A 19,903-nucleotide genomic window follows, 5' to 3' on the forward strand; every position below is an offset into this window, starting at 1 on the left:
TTGCTCCTAGAGAGGTTGTCGTCTTGTTCTCTTACTCTTGCCATAATTGATTTCATCTTGAAAGTGTATGAAAGTAGGCTCTTTAAGATTATTATTATTTTTTTTAATCTGAAAATTTGCCCATTCTTGCATGTTTAACTGGAGCATAGCAGCTACATACAGCCTTAGTATCTTCTAGAAACTTAAGCAGATATCCTCTGTTCCTTTTTCCTCTCACTTTCTCTTGCAGCTGGATATAGCCAGAGCTTTTGTCCACACCCTGCTTTAGCCTCTCTTGTCCTTTAACTAGGAAACCAGATAATTGAATCAAATCTGTGAGATTAATTTAGAGGAAAACACCACCCATTTTGAGTGAGCTTTCCCAGGCCAAGACTGGAGAATGACCTTCCACAGGGAACTAATGCCCATCACAAACCTCCTCATCTTTCACCTAGGTGCAAATCTTTTACTTCCTTTTTCGCCTTTCTCTTATCTTCCTAGGAGGGTGGATATGCGATTGTGTAGGAGGGATTATGTGTATGTACACATATCCATAACAAAGCACTCCTCTGATCACTCTTTAGCCCTAGAGAAGATGAGCAGTTGGGATGTTAAGCAATAGGCTTCAGGAAGACTCTCAAATTTCATGAAGGCAAGGCTCTGTGAGTTTGATACTGAAAGAGCTGTTTTTCTCTATACCTAAACCTCTACATCTCAGAAGGATAAGCCCCAGCTACCCACTTGCAGGTATTTTTGTTCTCAAAGTGATATAAATGTTGAAATGCAAAACCACAGTTTTTGGTTCTGTTGACTATTCTCCCCTAAAACAGTCTGATAATAAGGCAGAATGGTAATGTTTTCTCTTTTTTCAGTTGTCTTTGTTATCACTGTAGGGATCAGATGTTGCCATCATGGTTCCTTCATGAAATAGTATTTCTTTCTCCACCTTTGGTACCGATGGCCAGAGCTCCTGATGGTTTGGTGGTAAGAGTATGGCACAGCTCCATCCCCACTGTTCCAAATCTGCTTCCCAGCTTCAGGCACCAGGAAGATGGTACCATGTATTCCTCTCTTAAGTCAAGAGACCACATGTATCTTTTCATCTCTGTGTACCCAGGGCCTCATCAAGGTAGTCTGCTTTATGTGCCAACAGCTGTCTCCTCCTCCAAAAATCATAGGTAAAGAAATGAACTATTGTGGTGGGATTTGAATGGGCAAACTCAATGCAAACTCTCCAGTATTGCATATACTCACAAGATGCACTACCTGCATTTGCAGCTTTTTAAGGCCAGAGGGGTCTGTTGTGCTCATTAACCCCGACTACGGGCATTGCACAGGCCGTAGCCGGTCATTGATGTTCTGCATCTCATTTAGCAGTCAGCTCCTTTGCTGGCACAGACTTATCATGTGTAATTACTATACTTAATTTGATTGCTGTGATCTAAAAAGAGCCTAGCGAGAGTCAGGGTTTTGAACATACATCAGTAAAAAGAAAAACAAACTTAGTGCCCTCTTCTCCTCCAGCATTCTCCAGTGCAAAAGTCCCTCCTAGTTCCCAAAGGCAAAGCCCCCCTCTGCTCCTGCCTCCCTAGCCTCCTTAGAAAATAGCTTTTTTTTTTTTTACAGCAATCCTAAAATCCTTTACAGCATCCCTAAAATTCAAGAGTAGAGTTTCTTGGATCTAAGCTGAAAATTTATTACAATTTCAAGGAAACTTTATGCAGGTGCCATGTTAGAAGCTCCTCCTCTTATTCTTTACTTCTGTCCTAAGTTGTGTCTCTTGGCCATGAAAGAGCCAGATGTAGAGAAGTCCACTGTGACTGAATTTTACTTTTAGACAGTTGTACATGTTTTGGAGTGGGACATATCTTTCATTAGACCTGAGTATAATTTTATCCAGAAAACCAGTAACTGAGGAGGAAGCAGATTTTTGGTCATTGACCTTGCTCTGTTCGTAATTATTTCATGATCCAAAACATTGCAGAAAAATATTTAGCATGGGCTTTTTTATGCCAGTTAATTTAGCAGATCTTAAAATAATGTTTTCTTGAATATGCCTGGGTGCACGTGCCTGCTAAAAGCTGAGAAAACACTTAAGTGCACAGGAATGCAGTTACTTCAGTAGATAGAAGAGCTTCCTGTTTTTAGACACTTCTAAGAGGACAAAGTTTTGCAGCACTGTGAAACTTGTGGAGAGCCAGGAGAAAGGAAAGATAGAAGTAAGCTGAAGCAAGCTATGAAATGCCATTTCACTGCACAGCATTGTTAGCTTTTCAGCAAGCTACTGATTTGTCTTGTTGACAATAAATTAAAATGCATCAATTCAGATGCCGCGGTAAACCCTAGAAGAGAGGGATGGCTGCATGGGACTGCAAGTCTAGTTCCCTCATCGTGTCTTGTGCTTCATTTAGTCGCCCAGGGTGTTGTCCTGAGCTGACCTCCCACTTGGAGCACTCCTTGGAAGACAGAGCAGTGTGTGGATACACCAGCACCTCTATTCCCTTCCTGTTCCTAGCTCTAGCCCTCCGTCCTTGCTGATGGAGCAGAAGTACAACCTCTCTTATTTTCTCCTCTCTCTCTACATGAGGTTAATGGGGTGGGTAGGGGAGCCCTATCTTGCAGCCGCACACACAGGCACAGTAAAGCAATTTGAGTGGGTACTGCTAAAACCCAAATGATTGGATTGTCTTAAAAAGCCCTTCTGTAAAGAAAATAAAATGAGTTATTTGAAAGGACCGAGCTCATGAAGATTTTGGTATGTCATTGCAAGTCATTCAACGCTGAGTGAGTGTTCTAAGTACAGGATGTCTCAAAATGTACTCTTAACTTTGGGACAGAGCTATTGATAGTAGAGCATAAAGAATGTAATTGTATCGCCAAAGGTTGAGGCAAGTGGAGCCGAGATGGAAGTGACCTTATTAGTGAGTTTGTGTTTCTAAACTTTAGCTGACCGGTCTCCCATTGTTAGTGAAAGCAAAGGTTATGCTGTTTGGATAAAAAGTTTCTTTGCTACTTGAAGTGGACAAAAGGTTAACTCTAAAAGGAAGAAAACAAAGTGCATATATTTTTATATAGGTGTAGATATACATAGTTTATATATATACAGCCATATACATACATATTTTTGCATATACATACATTTCACCCAGCCCGTATCTTTTCCCGTCAGGGAAATGAATTTGTGTTTGTCAGCCGTGCTTGCTGCGTGTTGAAAGTAGCAGAGAACTGAATCACAGACGCTGTTCATGGGAGACTTCTGCTGCTCGGCTTCGTTGAATAGCAGGAAATCCTGGAGTGCAGCACAACTCCAATATTCAGTTTTTATTCCATATTAGGAAATATTTCCTTATCATTACTGCGGGTGTGTTGGAATGATTTGTGAGATTAATTTCTGTGAGCCAAATTAAAAGACAAGGCCCTGTCGCTTACTTCTGGCCTCCGGACAAACTCCATGGGAAGGAATGAAGAGGCTCAGCCTGGGGAGGGGTGGCCCTTTTCAATAACCGCAGGTGAAACCAGCCTCACCAAAACTGTTTTAAAAGAAATAGTTTTTAGCCTGGTGCGGTTCCTCAATCTGGGTTACGCAGCTTCTTGTGCTGGCACAAAGCATCGAGTGGCAGCGGGAGAGAAACAAACAGATGGTTTGATGGAAAGTGGGACGGCTTCTTTCAGAAACAGTACTGGCTAATGCCAGCTTACGGTGTGCATACAACCGTGGCCTTTCCGGGTGGGGGGGTGGGGTGTTGGTGTTTTTCAGTGGGGTTTTTTGCCTGCTCTACTCAGAACCCCTCCTTTATGTTTTGGGGTATTTATAGGTTTAGGGGTCTACCCCAAGGTAGGAAAGTAACTTCCTTCACTTTGAAAGCATCTCTTACTTGGGTGCACTGGATGAAAAGATCTTCTGGAGTTTAGGGGGCATGTTGGAGCCAGCCACTGACACCCCGAGTTGCTCTCTGGGCCTCGCAGTCCCCCGGCTTTCCCTGGTGTCATCGGTCCCAGAAGCGCAGCAGCCGCTGAGGCTGCAGGATCCGTGCAGCGCTTCCGTCCCCAAGTCCTGCGTGTCTGTGAATGTCTCCTCGAGGTTTTCTCACGGTCGTGGGGCAGGGCACTGGGAGAGTCTGCTCTTTTTGGTTTACGAGCTGGGGCTGGGCGAGCCATGGAGCGCTCTCTGCTTTTAGCTGTGACTATAACGGGCGACTCACCCAGACGCTCCATGGGGAAAGCAAGAATGACTTAAAATGGCTAAAACATTTGAACATCTTTTGCTTTTAAATAGCAAAGCCTGTTCCAACAGGTCTAATTTTACCCTGTTTCTTAGCGCTACTTTAAATAGAACAAATGTAATTCATTCTGTAACTTTAAAGTAGCAAAACTTATTAGAACATAATGCACATTGGGGAATGAATAACAGACTAAAGGAAATGAAGTATATAAATGAGGTAAATGAAATGCTAAAGTGTCAGTGACAGCTTGTTGCAGTCTTGTTATTTCACTTTCCCGTCTCAGATGGGGACTGTTGTAAAAACTGGAGGGTGTCGGAAAGATCTAGTCTTGGCAATAACGTCAAAGAAGAATCTGTGTGTGAATTACCTGATTTGTTGTATTTGGCAGGGAATGTTGCTTCCTTCAGGTAGCATATTAAATAAAACAGGGGCTTGTGAATGGTGATAGTACTGAAAACATGAATTACATAGGAACATAATACTTTTTTTTTTTTCCTGAAACATACCCCAGAGCAGTGCTTGGAAAACATGCTGATCTGATAACTGTGAACTTCAGTAACAGCAGTAGCACTGCTAGCATCATCCAGATGCCAAGAATAGGAATATTAGGTCAAAACCTATTGAGCTGAAGGGGGGGGGTTTATTGACATAAGTACACTTTGGACAAGGTTCCGTTCTGAACATGGAAATCTTTATTTAGTAATAACACAAGTATTAAGATCAGGCTCTGAGAGTTGAAAAATATTGGCTCATAATTGACGTAGACTGGAGTAGCGGGGTTTTCTTTCTTGCTTGCTGCTTGGAGACTTCACGATCCTGTAGTGTTTTGTTTGTTTCTGGAGGTTTCTCAAAAGCTTTGGAAGTGGATTTAAAGTGGGTTATAGAAAAAGAAGGCAGGGAACCTCTTAAGGAGGAGGTTCGGTATAAACAATTGGATGGTGAAAATATGCACAGCGCAGTTGCCAAATTTGTGCTAGCAGAAACTGTAGCACAGAAAGTCATTTTCCCTCCGGGCTGATACCACAGTATGACCACTTTCTCCTTCTGTTTCATCATTGGAGCTATCAGCTGTTGTACAACATTTTTATCTTTGCTTTCTGTTTGCATGTCAGCTCATACCACGTACAGTTGCATGTTTCAGAAGTTGCCCAGGGTGCTTGGGCAGCTGCTGCTCCTCCCCTCGCTCTTGCTGGTATGTCACACCACCTCATCCTGCTGAGCCTTTGGTTGCTTATTTCATTTATCTGTCCCTGCCCACTGCCTTTTGGTGTGAATCATGCTGTTATTTGTGTATGGTGGGTTGGTTTTTTTGGGTTTTTTTTTTCCCATATATATCTCTCTCTATATATATCTTTCTCTCTCCTGTCTCTCTTTAAGAGAATCCAAACAATTTGGAGGCAGCAGGGCTGGCGCTCATACTTGAAACCTTGCTGTATCCATGCTGCTTTCTTAGATAGCATTTATTTTTTTCAATATAATCCTTGTCACCAGTGGTTTTTAGTGCCTGGTTTTGCGAGTTGCTTTGCTGTGTTGTCTGTAAGGAGCCAAGCAGCGTTACTAAGTTCGCTCTAGCTTCTCACCCAGAAGAGCTCCAGCACTACGCACGGTGGTGATAGCTGGCGTTTCTGAAGGTACTCACTTTATTGAGCTGTACGTGTTTACTTTGGAACAGGTCTGGCACAGAAAGCCTATCTCTCCTTTCTCTTTTACCTCCTAATTCTTGAAAAATGCCATTTGTATGCTTCATTTCAGGAGCAAGTTGAATGACAAAATGTGTCACGTTGAGAAAATGGGAACTTTGAAGGGCAGAAGAAATACGTTTCAGTATCTGCCTTACCTGGAGGTTTTCACTCAACAGCCAGATTCCCTTGGAATGTAAATGGAAACTTTATAAACTTTGAAGTTTTACCCTTTTTACTGCAATAGTGAACTGCCTTCCTAATTGCTGGGCTTTAGGGGCGTGCTTGGGTGTATAAATGAAAATTATTATCAGCCTTTTTGTGAAGTGACATAGCTGTTTTGGGAGGAAGGATTGGTGTTCCCTGTCCTGCTGAACATGTATGTAGCTTTACATTTTAAATCCGAATCGGAGACCCAGCAGCATGACATAAGTAGCATCGTTCTGTCACACGGAAAAAAACATGCTTTTCTCTCTGAGAGAGTTGTGTGTGGTGTTTGCTCCCTAACTTAAATATGCGCTAAGTAATGAGTCCGAGTAAACTTATTCTAGGGCTGCTGTATAATTATACTACACACATGGTTTCAAAAATAAGAATGATATTTCCATTGTGTGACTTAAGTCCAGATTAATTTGGTAGTATAGATCCAGCCTTATTTGATAGTAAGAACAAGCGATATGATACAACACAGTTGTGCGGGAGACTTGCCTGTAAAGAGACTGGCACCTTCGGACACATTCTTACGGAAGTGAGGCCCGGTCGTGATACCCACCACTGTCTAACTGGCACAGACTTGCTCTTTTGCTGGCAATCTGTGTAAGAGAAAGCAAGAATTGATCGAATAGGTTACTGTAGTATCCTGAGAAATGTGAAACCCTCTAATAAGGAAGATAGCTGGAAAGATTGGTTTCAGTTTTCACTGCTTGTAGCATATTCTCATGTATTTATATTCTCACTGAAGTGAGAAATCATGAAAAAAGTAAACGTGAAAGGTTGGAAGAATATGTTAGAAGGATCTGAAATGATGAATATATCTGCTTGGGGGGGGGTGTTTTTTGGTGTGTTTTGTTGTTTGGGTTTTTTTTTTCTTTTTCCTATTGAAGTATTTGAATCTTCACCATCACTACAGTTCAAATGTTTGGTGATGTGAAGTGTTATGATTATGCGCTCTACTCCACATCCCTGTCCTGTCACTCCATTTTACAGGGTGGAAAGTATGCCATGGGGTAATAAAGCAAATTTCTTGAGATCTTGTAGCACATCTGTGTCGGCATCCTGTTTCATCCCTCGTTATCCTTTTCTCTTTAAAGTCTAGAGCTACCTGGATATGTAGAAATAGGCTCTAAAATTGCCGAGAGTGTCATACCTCCATCCTTCCTTCCTGCCAAGCAATAGCTCTGTGCTCACTCTCTTCTTCATGCGTCCTGGATGTCCTGAGATGGAGCTGTGGAGGCTGGAGACAATGTGCAAGAGGCTTGCATTTTGTGTTCTCATCTCTTCCTGATTAGAAAATGATCCTGCAAGGTGCCAAGTGTTTCTTTCAGGGGAGAACAGTTCTCTAGGTGCCTTGATTTCTTCTATCTCTCCTCTTCTGAGTAGCCGTAGCAGGTGGGATTGGATGTCTCAGTGATTTTGCTCTGATTAACCGGAGCCTGAATCCAATAGTCTAATATGAAAACATTAATGATGGACTGTGGGAGCTGCTAAGAAGCCCCCTGGAGAGGACGTGAGTTTTGAGTTACCAGTTGTGTAGCAAAAGCTGAGTGTGGGGTTTTCAACAGTGGAAACGCTTTCAGGAAAATCAGTCAAGGGTTTGACTTCGAGCTGTTGTGATAGATGGGAGCACAGACTGAAGTTGTAAACACTGCTTGGCTTTTCTCTGCTTCCCAATCAGGAAAGATCTGGGAATAAAAAGATCAAACATATGCTTGGACCAGGCAGCATTTTTCTATCAGAAAGGAGATGGCTGGTTAGAACAGACTTGCTCAAAGGAGACTCTTGAAAACTCCAGCTTGTTAGCATTGGGCCTGCTGTCCCCTTCCTGCTGCTGCACCCGGCTCTCCCTTGTCCTTCAGGAACATCCTTCATCTCCTCCCTGCTATGCTGCTGTCCTACCTTCCTCTTGGGGCCAGATGTCCCCTGGTCAGCCCGCACCTGTAGTTCCTCATCCCTCTATCTCCTGTGACCACACCATAGGTGCTTGCTGCTGAGCAGAGCAGGCATCAGGAGAAAGGCTCGCGCTCTGAGTTCAGCCATCCGTCCAGGAGGCACAGGCTCGATTTCTGGGCCAAGCAGCCCATATGGCGTCTCTGCTTCTGGCAGCTCCGAGAGGTTGTCCTGCGGGCTGCGCACTGCTCAGTGTCTCCTGTCGGTTAGGTCGGTTTGATGTCTCTCTCATTCACAGCCGGCGGTGTATCATTTTTTCCGAAGTAACAGACTCTTCGGAAAGAAAGGTCTTCTGTCCTCGTCGGCCAGGGGAGTTTTGGCCAAATGCATCTGGCTGGTTAATACGACCTTCTTCGTGGTCCAGGGAGCCTAATGCAAGGCCGGTGATGCAGCAGGAGTAGAATGGTTCCATTATGCAAATGGCATGAATTTGGGTGAATTAGTAGTTTTTTGAGGGCATTTCCAAGAACTATGGGTGGCACCTTTTCAAAATGTTCCCGTTAATGTGCTGAGGTCAGTAGAAGTAGTGTGCTGTCAATAAAAGGCCCCATTTTGAAGCTTCTTCCTTCCCACCCCCATCGCCTCCAGCATCATTTGTTTATAAAGGTCATACTTAAGGATTTTACTTGGTTACTCCCAGCTGAATATTTTGTCTGGGATGTGGATTTGTGCCTTGTTTGGGGGTTTGTTAGTGGAAGCAGAGAGGCGGGAGGAAAAAGGATGAGGAGGTTTTCTCGGATGTGAGTTGACGTAGGATTTTGCAGGGTACCTTGTGTCTCCTGCCAGGTCTGTGCTCTTTTCCACTTACTTTGGGGAACCTGGGGACCTCAGGGCACTTCTTGGTTTTACAAAGTTGATTATTTTTTTTTCCACAGTGACAGAGCTAACTGGGGCCACCTGGGGCCACCGATTGCAAACTGAGCGAATGTAAAGTAAACTCTGTCTCAAGGAAATGCTATGCTGTGGTACAGCGTGGTCTGGAGGCAGGGCTGGTGAGGTGTGAGCAGGGTACGTGGGATGTTGGAAGCAAATGCTTCTGGTGATGTATCCCTCCTGCTTTGGTGGGCTCACACCATGGTATGATGGTGAAGTTTCTTCTCTGTTAAATAGCTTTCTCTGAGTTTGCTAGCTTGTGGGCCGGGTTCTCATCTATACTTTCCTACTGTAGAACCACAGTGAGGGTCAGCCTCCCTGTTTATAGTGTGGTGTGCTAGTGCCAGAGTTGTTATCTACTTTTCACAGGCTTAATAAAATCAAGTGACTTAGGTTTTCTATTTGGTAACGTCTGCATTTGTGAGTATAGGAGCATGGGGAAAATGAACTAACAGGAAACAAAACTGCAGTGTTGTTTTATCCTACCAGGAATACAAGACGTGCAAAGGATAAATATCCTGTTGCTTGCCGGTGTTAGAGTGCGCTCGTTATACCTTAAGTAAAGGTTAATCCATTTCAAGCCTGGGTTAATGCTATGCTATCCTGACATGCCAAAATGATCGGAAGGCCCATTTTTACTCTATTAGGTCATTTCTTGAAATAACTTAATCACAGATGCCAGCATGTGGTCAACAGTTGCTCTGTTTGATTTGGGTGTGTCAACGTGCTGTAGGTTTTGCTCTCAGACACCTGTTTTATATTTATCTTTTCCCACCTATCAAGGGAGAAAGAGAGTGTAATATTCTATAACAGACTCAATACGGAGAGCAGAGCCAAGTTCTCCAGCTTTTCAAGAAGTGTCCAGTATGGGGTACATGTTTGTGTGAAGAATAAACCCCTTAATTTTTAGTAGAGATTATTAACAGTTGTCAGCTCTCATCTTTCTTTAGTAGAAAATTGAAGGGGATAAAAGATTGATTAAAAAATAGAAATATTGACATCATCATAAAGCAGCTGTAGTGCTATTGAAACCTCATTGTATATGTATAGAGAGATACATTTTTATTCTCAGAACTCCGGCGTCTTGCGCACTCCAAAATACACAGCTAAAATAATATCTACATAATGCTATAAAACGCCTTTATTTGTGACACAGCAGCTGCGTTTCTGGCAACAAATATCTTATTGTGGCACCAAATCCAATTAAAAATCCACAAGATGAAATGCTGTCTTCACAGAGGGTAGCAGGCAAATCCAAAACAAAAAACCCAGAGCAGAATTAAGCAATCTTCCTGTCTGATGTGGATGTGCAAGTTTTCTTCTGTATGAAACTTTTAATCGGTTCACCTTAAAAGGTATGAGGATCTGCTTGAAGATCATAAACCTAATTTGGGATTTGTCTTCCTCAAAATCCCCTGGTGAAATAGAAGGATTACGTAAATAATGGAAAGGAAGTGTATGTACTTCTGTGTAATTTTCCAAAACCAACCCCAAAACAACCTGAACAAATGAGTGTGTGGCTGAGATGCTGCTATTTGCGGCTCCACTCCGTGAGGCTCTCCTAAAGTGCCTCAACCCACTTCCAGGTAGAGCATGAGTCCTAGGACAAACTGCTTTGCTTTTTTTTTTTTTTTTTTTTTTTAAATCTCCCCTGGGTTCCTTAGACTACCTGCAAGGGACTCTGGACTGCCCTAAGATGTCTTTTGCCAGTGTTAAAAGTGTTTTTCTAGCCCAAGTTCTTTGGGTTTAAGATGAAAGCTATGAAAGAGAGCAGCCTTTCTTCTTTCTTCCCAGTTTTTAAGTGCTCAGTAACCACGTGCCCTGACCTATAAGTACTTTGTCTACATGGGTAATGTATTTACAGCTGTGTAAGAAGATTCCCCCCCGAATTTGAGAATCCAAACACAGGGAGCTCTAACAAACAGCCCCAGAAAACGCTCGTTTCATCGGTGGCGTGGCACAGAGGTGGTCGGAAAGGAAACAAACAGAAAGACTGGTTGCCTGATGGCCTTGTGGTGGGGAAGGGTTTTCTATTCTTGGTGGTTGGTGGTTGCTTTAAAAAACCAAACAAACAAAAAACCAGCAACAGAAGTTTTCCATTTAAAATACGGCAATTCCATTATTTCATTTTCATGCAATGATTTCTAGAAGTCCCCCCAGCTGTCCACGTGTAATTTTGTTGAGCGGCTTTAAAATTCGAAGATATTTAATGGGTATGTTCTATCCTTGAAACAGCTTCTCCTCTGGATGGGATTAGGGGTTTTGTCCACTTACTTTTTCATATTATCCTGTCCTTTTGGTAGCACCTAGCATTTCTGGAGTCTGAAATTGTCATAGAGTTGTGACATGTCCAGCTGTGGGAGCTGCCTGGTCGTCCTCTTGCTCCCCCCTTTTCCTTTCCATGCTCCGCTCCGCCACCTCTTCCCTCCCCCAGGCTGGGCTCAAGTCCGCCGGAGGTACGTTTTCCTCATTTATGGACAAGTGCTGCTGGGTGAGCTGCCCGTAGCCTGCATAATTCTTTGCTGTGATTCACCCTTTGTTTTGCCAACATCTTGTTATTTTTTTAGAGAGTGGGTAGTAAGTCCTCCTGCTATCTTGGGATAATTTTATAATACAGTTTTTTAATGGAGTTTCTTACATCTAAAGAACAGTGCCTTCCCTGTGAATTCTGTAGCGTCTAAGAATTTGGAGATGGAGAGTGGGAAAGAGGAAAATATTTTTTTTTTTTAAATTTATTTTTTTCAAGTGAGTAATGATTTGACATTCTCTGTTTCAGTACATGTTACCATGGCGATGACTGCAGGGACTACAACATCCTTTCCCATGAGTAACCACACCCGGGAGAGAGTGACAGTGGCCAAACTTACGCTGGAGAACTTCTACAGCAACCTAATTATACAGCACGAAGAGAGAGAAACCAGGTACTGGCAGTGCTTCCTCTCACTCCTCTTCAGCTTTTCTTGGTTGGCTTTTGGCGGTGTTTGTTCAAGGGTACTTTGATCCCCATGCACGGAGCAGTTCTCAGAAGCTTTTCTGTACTTGGTAGCAAGGAGCTAATCCCCGAAGGGCACAGGCTACCTTTCAGCTGCTGGCTGTGCTGTTAGACCTGTGAACATCCCCTGCTACTGCACCAAGCAGTCACTGAGTGACGGAGGACCTCCACTTTTGGCATTCTCGTACAATTTACCTCCTCATCAGATTATTACTACTTTGCGGAAACCGCTCTGTGCAGGGTCTTATTTTGCAGCACGTGTGAGGTTTCTACTTCTGCGTTTGGGGTTGGTGACCTCCGGATTCCTCCATGCTTGCCACAGGGAATCAGCTCTACAGAGGTAGATGCTGCAGAGCTGCTGATGGGTGGTAACTTGGTTTTGTGTAAGGCAGTGGCTTGTGGTGTCTATTCATGCTCTGCAGCGTGGAGCTCATGCCAAGACTCATAAACCCTGCAGAAGGGAGTGTATAGGAGGTGGGGAACAGGACTGATAGGAGAGGTGTTTGACAGGGTAATGGGGTAAGGAAAGGAGGCAGAAAGCTGGGGGTGGCCTGGGGTGGAGATAAGGGGCAGTAAAGGCATAGGGTGGTGGAGGGTTTGAGAGGCTCTTGGGTGGGCAGAAAGAACTTTGGGGATAATGTAATACCCACCTCTAAATTCTTCTTGGGTGGTGTTGACTGGTACTCCTCGCGTGGGAGTATGCGTTGGTCCTGTCCACTTTTAACTTCTCTCACTGGTGCCCAATTCTGCCTCCAATGTGGTGAAGTGCTACTTGAATTAAGTGTCAAAGCACCAGGCATTTGATTATAATGAATGTTGTGTTTCAAATTGTCATAAGCATGTGAAATTATCATTCCCCTGGTAATACGTTTTTAATTGAGGGGTTTTCAGCCAAGCAGCAGGGTTTTTCTCTTCATCATACTTAGTCATTATCCCATGTAATTGAGTTGCTTATAGTTAGGAGAATAGACTGTCTGCTGAGGGCCTTTAATTTAGGGGATCCTGCTCTACTTCCCGAAGTGCAGAAAGACACCAGCAGCCTGGCGCCCGGCCTTTGAACTCTCGGCTGCTGCTAGTGGGTAACCAGCTTTCTGAAAGCTGCACCCTGACAGTCGTAAAGAAGCATCCTGCGGGTGGAAAAAGAGGGGTCCAGCAGACACGTTGCCACGTGCTGACCCCCTGCCATCTGTGGGGTACTCCCAGGCTTCGCTCCTGGCTCAGACCCTCCCAGCCTGGCATGGCACCAGCCTGGAGGATCCCCAGGACCAGTGAGCCCTGGCCCAGGCAGGACACTGGGAGGAGATGATGGCGAATTCAGGAGGGTGGAGTTAGTTGGCACGAGGGTAAGGGGAGCAGGACCAGGTGTGTGACCAGGGAGAGGTCAGCAAGGCTGAGACTGGGGGTGAAAGCTGGAGCTAGCTGAAGTGTTGGAGGTAGAACTGAGATAGAAATGGTGGAAAAAACCATGTTTATTCTGATTCATAATCCTAATCAATAAAAACAGCCTTACTTCAACAAGATCATACGAAGAAATATAAGTCATTAGAGTGATTATATGTTTGGACCTTTAATGCCTAATTCTGCAAATACATAATTATGTCCTTAAATTTGCTTATACATTTTCGACAGCTTTGGTCACAAATGAGTAAATGGATGGAGTGGGCAGTAAGTCTTGAAATTTCCATTTGAGGCAAATTCTTTGGTATCTGGAATATGTGAAGTAAAGGTGCTGTCTTGCTGTAGTGTTATGTTTGTTGTAAATAAATAACAAAAAAGCAATCTCCTGTTTCTCCCCTTCGCAGGCAGAAGAAGCTAGAAGTGGCTATGGAAGAGGAAGGCCTCGCAGATGAGGAGGTAAATACTACTTAAGTAACCTGTGAAGAGACTGCTTTGCTTTTGTCGCACTACTTCAAATTGGCATTTGAGGAGCTTACAGAAACATTAGCTAGCATGACATTAAGTTTTATTTTGTAAATGAATGTTGCCCCTGTAAATAACTTGTTTATTAGGGAAGCTGTGAATATGCTTAAATGATACTTGCAGTAGCTAAGGCTTTTCTTGCCACCCTTGGTCATGAGACGTATGGCCGCAGCAAGTATGTAGCATGCTTTTCAAAGATTAAAATGGTTTGCCATTATGTTTGGCACGAAAAAAAGGTGAGATGTGCTTGGAAGAAGTGAGTAGAAAGCAAAAATGCTGAACCATTTTTTCTTGATTTAAACAATAAACTGGGCACACCCTTGCTCCATTTGGATACGGATGAGGAGGGATCTCTGTCCATTTGGCATCCCTCAGAACTTTGGTCAGTAAGTTGCTTTTCTGAGGTTCATCACACCATGGCTGCCTGTACTGCCTTCAGGATGGGCAGGGAAATAAGCAGGAACAGTGCCTCAGTCATTTCTGAGTTCGTGTGGCTGCCGAAGTTCTGGGAAGAGGGAAAAAGCGAGTGTGGGTGCGTAATGCCATCTTGTGGTTTTAAATGACACTGTCATCCTAGTGCAGAATCTGGCAGGTGCCTGATCGATGGGTCTCTCTAGCAGTCTCTGAGATCTGCTCAGCATCTTTGGGAGCACAGGTCGGCGTTTGTCTTCTCTCAGGGTGAATCCCATTGACATTTTTATAGAACAAAATACATGACAGGGTTTGGACAGATCTTTCTTTCAAATACGAGTGTTTCCCTGCCCTAAACCGAATGGATTTTGCTATAGATAGCGTAAGTTGGATCTCTGCTGCCTGTTAGGCTGCTTGTTGCCTGTCATCGCTCTTTTTGGTGGGGTGCAAGTTTCAGCTTTTATTGATCCTTCACACTGCCCAAAAACAAGAGTCCTTGCCTCAGATGGTGACTTTGGCCTTTGGACTGATGTACTTCGAACCAGTATGATTTTTTTTTCATTAATTTTTATTACTGTTTCTTTATGTCTAAGTAATAGAAAAACCAAAACACACACACGCCCCCCAAAAAAAGTGAAACTGGGCCTGAGGGCTCTATAGAAAAGACCTTGCTCGTGGATCATACTTTGAGAAATTCAGAAAGACTTCTTCTTTTACCTATTCTCTGTAATCCTAATGGGAGGGAGAATACTTCACAGGAAGGGAGATTGTATATCTTGACTTTCTAATGTCAAATGACTTACAAATTTCTGTGTATGTGTCTCCTTAGAAAAAACTGCGCAGGTCACAACATGCTCGCAAAGAAACAGAGTTTCTGCGACTGAAGAGGACTAGACTTGGCTTGGATGACTTTGAATCTTTGAAAGTTATAGGAAGAGGAGCATTTGGGGAGGTTTGTGGCATTCTTGCTTGAACAGGATATTAAGATTGGATTGAACATTAAAATGAAGCATTTTAATTACAGAATAAAAAGTTCCAGTTGGGGAGTTTTATTGCAGAAGAACAGCTATTTGAGTAACTGTATAAGTGTGATAAGTCCAGTAATGAATTACATGCACCGATTTCTCAAGGCCCCTGGAAAGGCCCTTAGTTTCACACAGCTTCCTATTAGCCCAAACCGATGTTGCCCGTGTGGCCCCCTGAAATGATGGATTTGCAGTTGCACAGCTCCTCTTCGTAAACATTCTCCCTGCCTTGTGTCACATCACGGTTGTATCCGCTCCTGAATTGTAGCGTACACAATCTCACAGCTACCTGGAATTAGTGTGCCTGCTAACGTTTCCTAAAACAATAACTACTTCAAACTGTCTGTTCATCACCAGCGTTAGTGTTGTACATGATGTAGAAGTATTTCTTTGTTCCGTGTGTTTTTAAATGCTTAACAAAATAACTTTTCCATGCCCAGCAATTTTGAGCCTTCCAGTAGATTCCACGCTGGGGTCTAGTTTCTGAGGTAGAGAAGATTGATTGGGTTATACTTCTCATTATAGGTACGCCTCGTTCAGAAGAAGGATACTGGTCATATTTATGCAATGAAGATATTAAGAAAAGCAGATATGCTGGAGAAAGAGCAGGTTTGTGTTGTATAAGTCCCCTAGATTTCAAACTTACGCTGTCTAGAAAATTGCCGAAGTTCTTTGTGGCAGATACTATTTGGTCAGATTTTCCACTTCGAAAGCCCCAATAATGGTATAGCAGTCCAAAGCTTCTATGGAGTTGCTACCACAGTACACAAGAATAAGTAGAAGTTAGGAAATAAGGTCATGTAACAGCATTTTGAAAAATGTTTTATTTACAACCAATTTGGAATAGTGACAGAGATCCCCCCCCCCTTCCTTTATCAACGCAGACCTTATAGTACTTAATCTGTAAAACTGCATTTCAAGGAAAATGCTTCTTGAAAAGTAATACTGTGCCAAAGTAAAAACTGAGAGTACTCGGTGTTTTGTTTTGATGGTTAGATACCAACAGATGTCACATTGTTCATTGGCTTTGTTTTCCTTTGTTTTGCTTTTTAGTTGGGTCGGGTTTTTTGCTTTGTTTTTGTTAGTTTGGTTTGGTTTTTGCTTTTACTTTTTAGTTAACAATTCACTGCAAATTCCTGGTAGGACACAGCAAGTACTTTAGCACCACAAAGCAAAGAAATCAAGCGTGGATGTCTCAAGCGAAAGGGCAGATAAAAGAGGGCTTTCCTTACCTGTCCAAACCATACCCATCATTTGCTCTTGTATTACATTTCCCTGCAGCGGTACTTGTACTACTTTTTTTTTTTTCTTTTTTTTCCTGGCGCAGACTTTTTGTCTCCTCAAGCCCATGCCCTGAATATAGGCAACCAGAAGAGCAGCGTGTTCTGCACAGCAGCCAGGATGTGTGTGGCACTCTGGTTGAAGCCCTGTCCCCATTTCATAACCTGATGTGGCAAGGAGGCTGAGCTCACACCCTCCATTTAGTTTGGGACTGTAATCTTCCCTGGAGAGTGTTTATCTGCTGTAATTTTCATTGCCTGGTTTGTTCAATGGAAAGCAACACAGGACACAAATACAAGAAAATTAAGATTCCCCCCCCCCCCCCCCCCCCCCCAAGCCTGATAGCACTGGGAGATATCCTGGCTGTTTTTTAAGCAAGGTTTTAATATTATATTTTATAGCTACATTGAGGAGTGGAGGATGGAAAGAAATATTTTTCTAACGAGGATAGAGCTAGATAAACCAAAGTTGCAGTGCTTACTGCAGCGAGAGAACCCATTGCTCTGTGAAACCCTGTGAAAAGAACACACAGATGTAAAGATGCTCCTGGCCAGTAGAATTGGGGAAGAGACGCAGAAGACTCTGTTTTGCTGCTTATTGGAAATAGCCCTCGAAGCTGGAATAGTGGTACATATTTTCTCTCCAGAAGTTGCTTTCTGGCGTACGAATAATGAAAATCTTACAGCTGTCAAGAAATACCTTTCCATGCATATGTCTTTCATTTTCCTTCGGGAGGAGTGCACATTCTAGTGAAACACACACCTCTCTGCCAATCTCCATTACTCTTAGTTTCCAGTGAATTCATGGGGTAGCAGCTCTCCGTATATTTTTTTTCAAAGCCTCAGCTGGGACTGGAATATCCTGAGCAAGGTCAGATGTTCCCAAACTCACTTGCCGAGGACCAACATCAGCGGCAGCGGTGGTCATATCAGTTCCGGGCCAGCTTCATGCACATCGCTTGGAGGAATGGCTCCATCTTCTCTTCCCTTTTCTCCCCCCTTAAATAGCCCAAGACCCTTACCATTTTTGCACTGCTTTAATACTAGCCACTGCGCTCACTGCTACCTGCCGTCATCTGTAAGGGCTGAAACTCATCCCAGCCCTGTTCCCACTTGGCCAATGCACTTGCCGTGCAGTTCAAGTAAGGTTCGCCGTGTACACACGCAGGACCAGTCTCCGTGTACCATCTGGAAGGGGTTCACGCACCATCAGCAGCATGTACAGTGTGGGTTTGGGAACTAGGCAGTAGTTCACCATAACGTAAATCAGGCATTTCTCTCTTTTCACAGTGTTGAAGGAATCGGGTTTTGCAGGAAGTAATTAGTTTAGGCACTCTGTCACCCTTGCTAGAGAAGATTCCCCAGGCTTATCTTGCCAAGCTTAAACTGTGAGATATCTGTGTAGAGGTAGCTATTAGTTTTTTGTTTCTTTGTATACGTATATGAGAAATCTGGTAACTTCTGACAGTAATCATAATGCATCTACCATTTTACCTCTTGGTTCTTGCATTCTTTAAGACCCGCTCTGGCCTTTTCCAATAATTTTGTCAGTATTTGCATCTTGACTTGCACATTATATTTTTGTCTGAGCTTGCAGTACTGTATAAAGCTCTGTGATGGTCAGCTCTAATTTTTTCGAATGTTCCTATTTCATTTTAGGGCATAGTAAAAAAGGGAATTGCACTTTTCCACCAGCTTTTTCAGTTCTTTCCAAACAAACAGAAACAGCTTAACAAGCTATGTTTTGTGTTTCTAGAGACTGCTTCTGGAAAGTTGTGTGAACAGTTATTGAGTTGACTTCTGTGGGTTTCTGCTGGGTATTTATTGAGGACTTTGTAGGATCTAGTAAAAAACTATGAAAAATATGAGTATGAAAAATAGTTTCTTCATTAAAGATCATGAAAATGATCTTGAAATATCAAGATCATGAAATCATATTGTAGGAAAATATATGATCATGAAAATATATTGTAGGACTAGGACTATAATACGGCATTCGTTGTTGAAATATTTAAATTGTCCTTTAATAATAGTATTTGTAAAAAAATTTTAGGTGGCCCATATCCGAGCAGAAAGAGATATTTTGGTTGAAGCGGATGGAGCCTGGGTAGTGAAAATGTTTTACAGCTTTCAGGATAAAAGAAATCTTTACCTGATCATGGAGTTCTTACCTGGAGGTAAGCTGTATGTTGTGGTGTTAGGTGATAGAAGTACTTCTTCCTTGGCTTTTGTTGTCAGCTTCACAAAATGTTAGAAACAAGCATGCTGTGTAATTTGTTATAATAAAAAATTTTAATGTTGTTTTAAATGAAGTCCCAGTAATGTAACCACTCCGGATTTTTAGGGGAAGGAGAAAGGTTATGGAGGGGTGTTAAAACAGACTTGGATTAAATAATTATTCTGATCCAACGTTCTGCTTTTTACTGCTGAAGCTAGTAAATACATGCAATACACAAAGCTAGTAAAGACATGCAATACATGTATTATGCACTAAAATTCACTGTATCTTCCTGGGCTATCCCATTAAAATTCCTATCTAGGATTTTCAACAGTTTTACATCCAGTTTACTAAAAAAGTATGTTGGGTTTGTAGGTCCTTGCAGGAATAGTTTTATAATTAGTAGCTATAAGGCCAGCTACAAGGTTAGATTTGGATTCTACTGGGGTTTCACGTAGAATTAGTCTTGTGATTAAAATGTTCTGATTTCTAAGCTGTATTTTCTGCTCTTCGCTTAGGTGACATGATGACCTTACTAATGAAGAAAGACACCTTATCAGAAGAGGAGACGCAGTTTTACATTTCTGAAACTGTGCTGGCCATAGATGCTATTCACCAGCTGGGATTCATCCACAGAGATATTAAACCAGATAACCTTCTGCTGGATGCTAAGGCATGTCATGTGCATGTAAACTGCCTATGCTTTAAACATCTCAGTCTGCGGAGAATGCCATTTATAGTGGTGCTAATCGGTGGGAACCAGTAGTGCCACACCGGTGATTTTAAACTAGCTGGAGTAAAGGCAGAAAGTGGTCATTCTCTTTTTCTTGTAGAAGACTAGTATATTTAAAACAAAGCAAAACTGCTCTTGTTTTTTGTTGGAATGCCTTTTAACCCTTTTAAGGCTTTTAAGGAAAGCCTTTGAAGTGAGAAGTCCCACTTAGGGTGTCCAGACGCTCATATTCATACACATTAAAAACTGATATGCTTAGTTACTTCAAGACGAAGGAAAGCAAGAAACATTCAGACGAACTGATTATTTAGCATTAATTTCTGCAGTTATCTCATTTGTTTTATTACCCACTCACCAGTGGAAACACTCTGTCTGTTAGACTGACTATAGCGAGCCATGAAATG

General features: G+C 42.7%; 1 protein-coding gene across 3 annotated transcripts in view; it reads left to right on the forward strand.

Moving 5' to 3' along the window:
* Positions 1–19,903, forward strand: part of STK38L (serine/threonine kinase 38 like) — a 53,214-nt gene that overhangs the window by 18,943 nt on the left and 14,368 nt on the right. The window contains exons 1-7 of one of the 3 annotated variants that reach the window (XM_076343452.1): positions 5,813–5,833; positions 11,697–11,841; positions 13,715–13,766; positions 15,073–15,195; positions 15,794–15,877; positions 18,602–18,725; positions 19,285–19,439. In XM_076343452.1, the coding sequence (XP_076199567.1) occupies positions 11,708–11,841; positions 13,715–13,766; positions 15,073–15,195; positions 15,794–15,877; positions 18,602–18,725; positions 19,285–19,439 (672 nt within the window). In that variant the 5' untranslated portion in view covers positions 5,813–5,833; positions 11,697–11,707. Of the gene's footprint in view, positions 1–5,812; positions 5,834–8,822; positions 8,834–11,696; positions 11,842–13,714; positions 13,767–15,072; positions 15,196–15,793; positions 15,878–18,601; positions 18,726–19,284; positions 19,440–19,903 lie in introns of those variants that run through there. The other 2 variants (XM_076343461.1, XM_076343445.1) reach the window with 2 other exon arrangements.

The sequence above is a fragment of the Aptenodytes patagonicus genome, chromosome 1 (assembly GCF_965638725.1).
Source record: "Aptenodytes patagonicus chromosome 1, bAptPat1.pri.cur, whole genome shotgun sequence".
In the NCBI taxonomy this organism is placed as follows: Eukaryota; Metazoa; Chordata; class Aves; order Sphenisciformes; family Spheniscidae; genus Aptenodytes; species Aptenodytes patagonicus.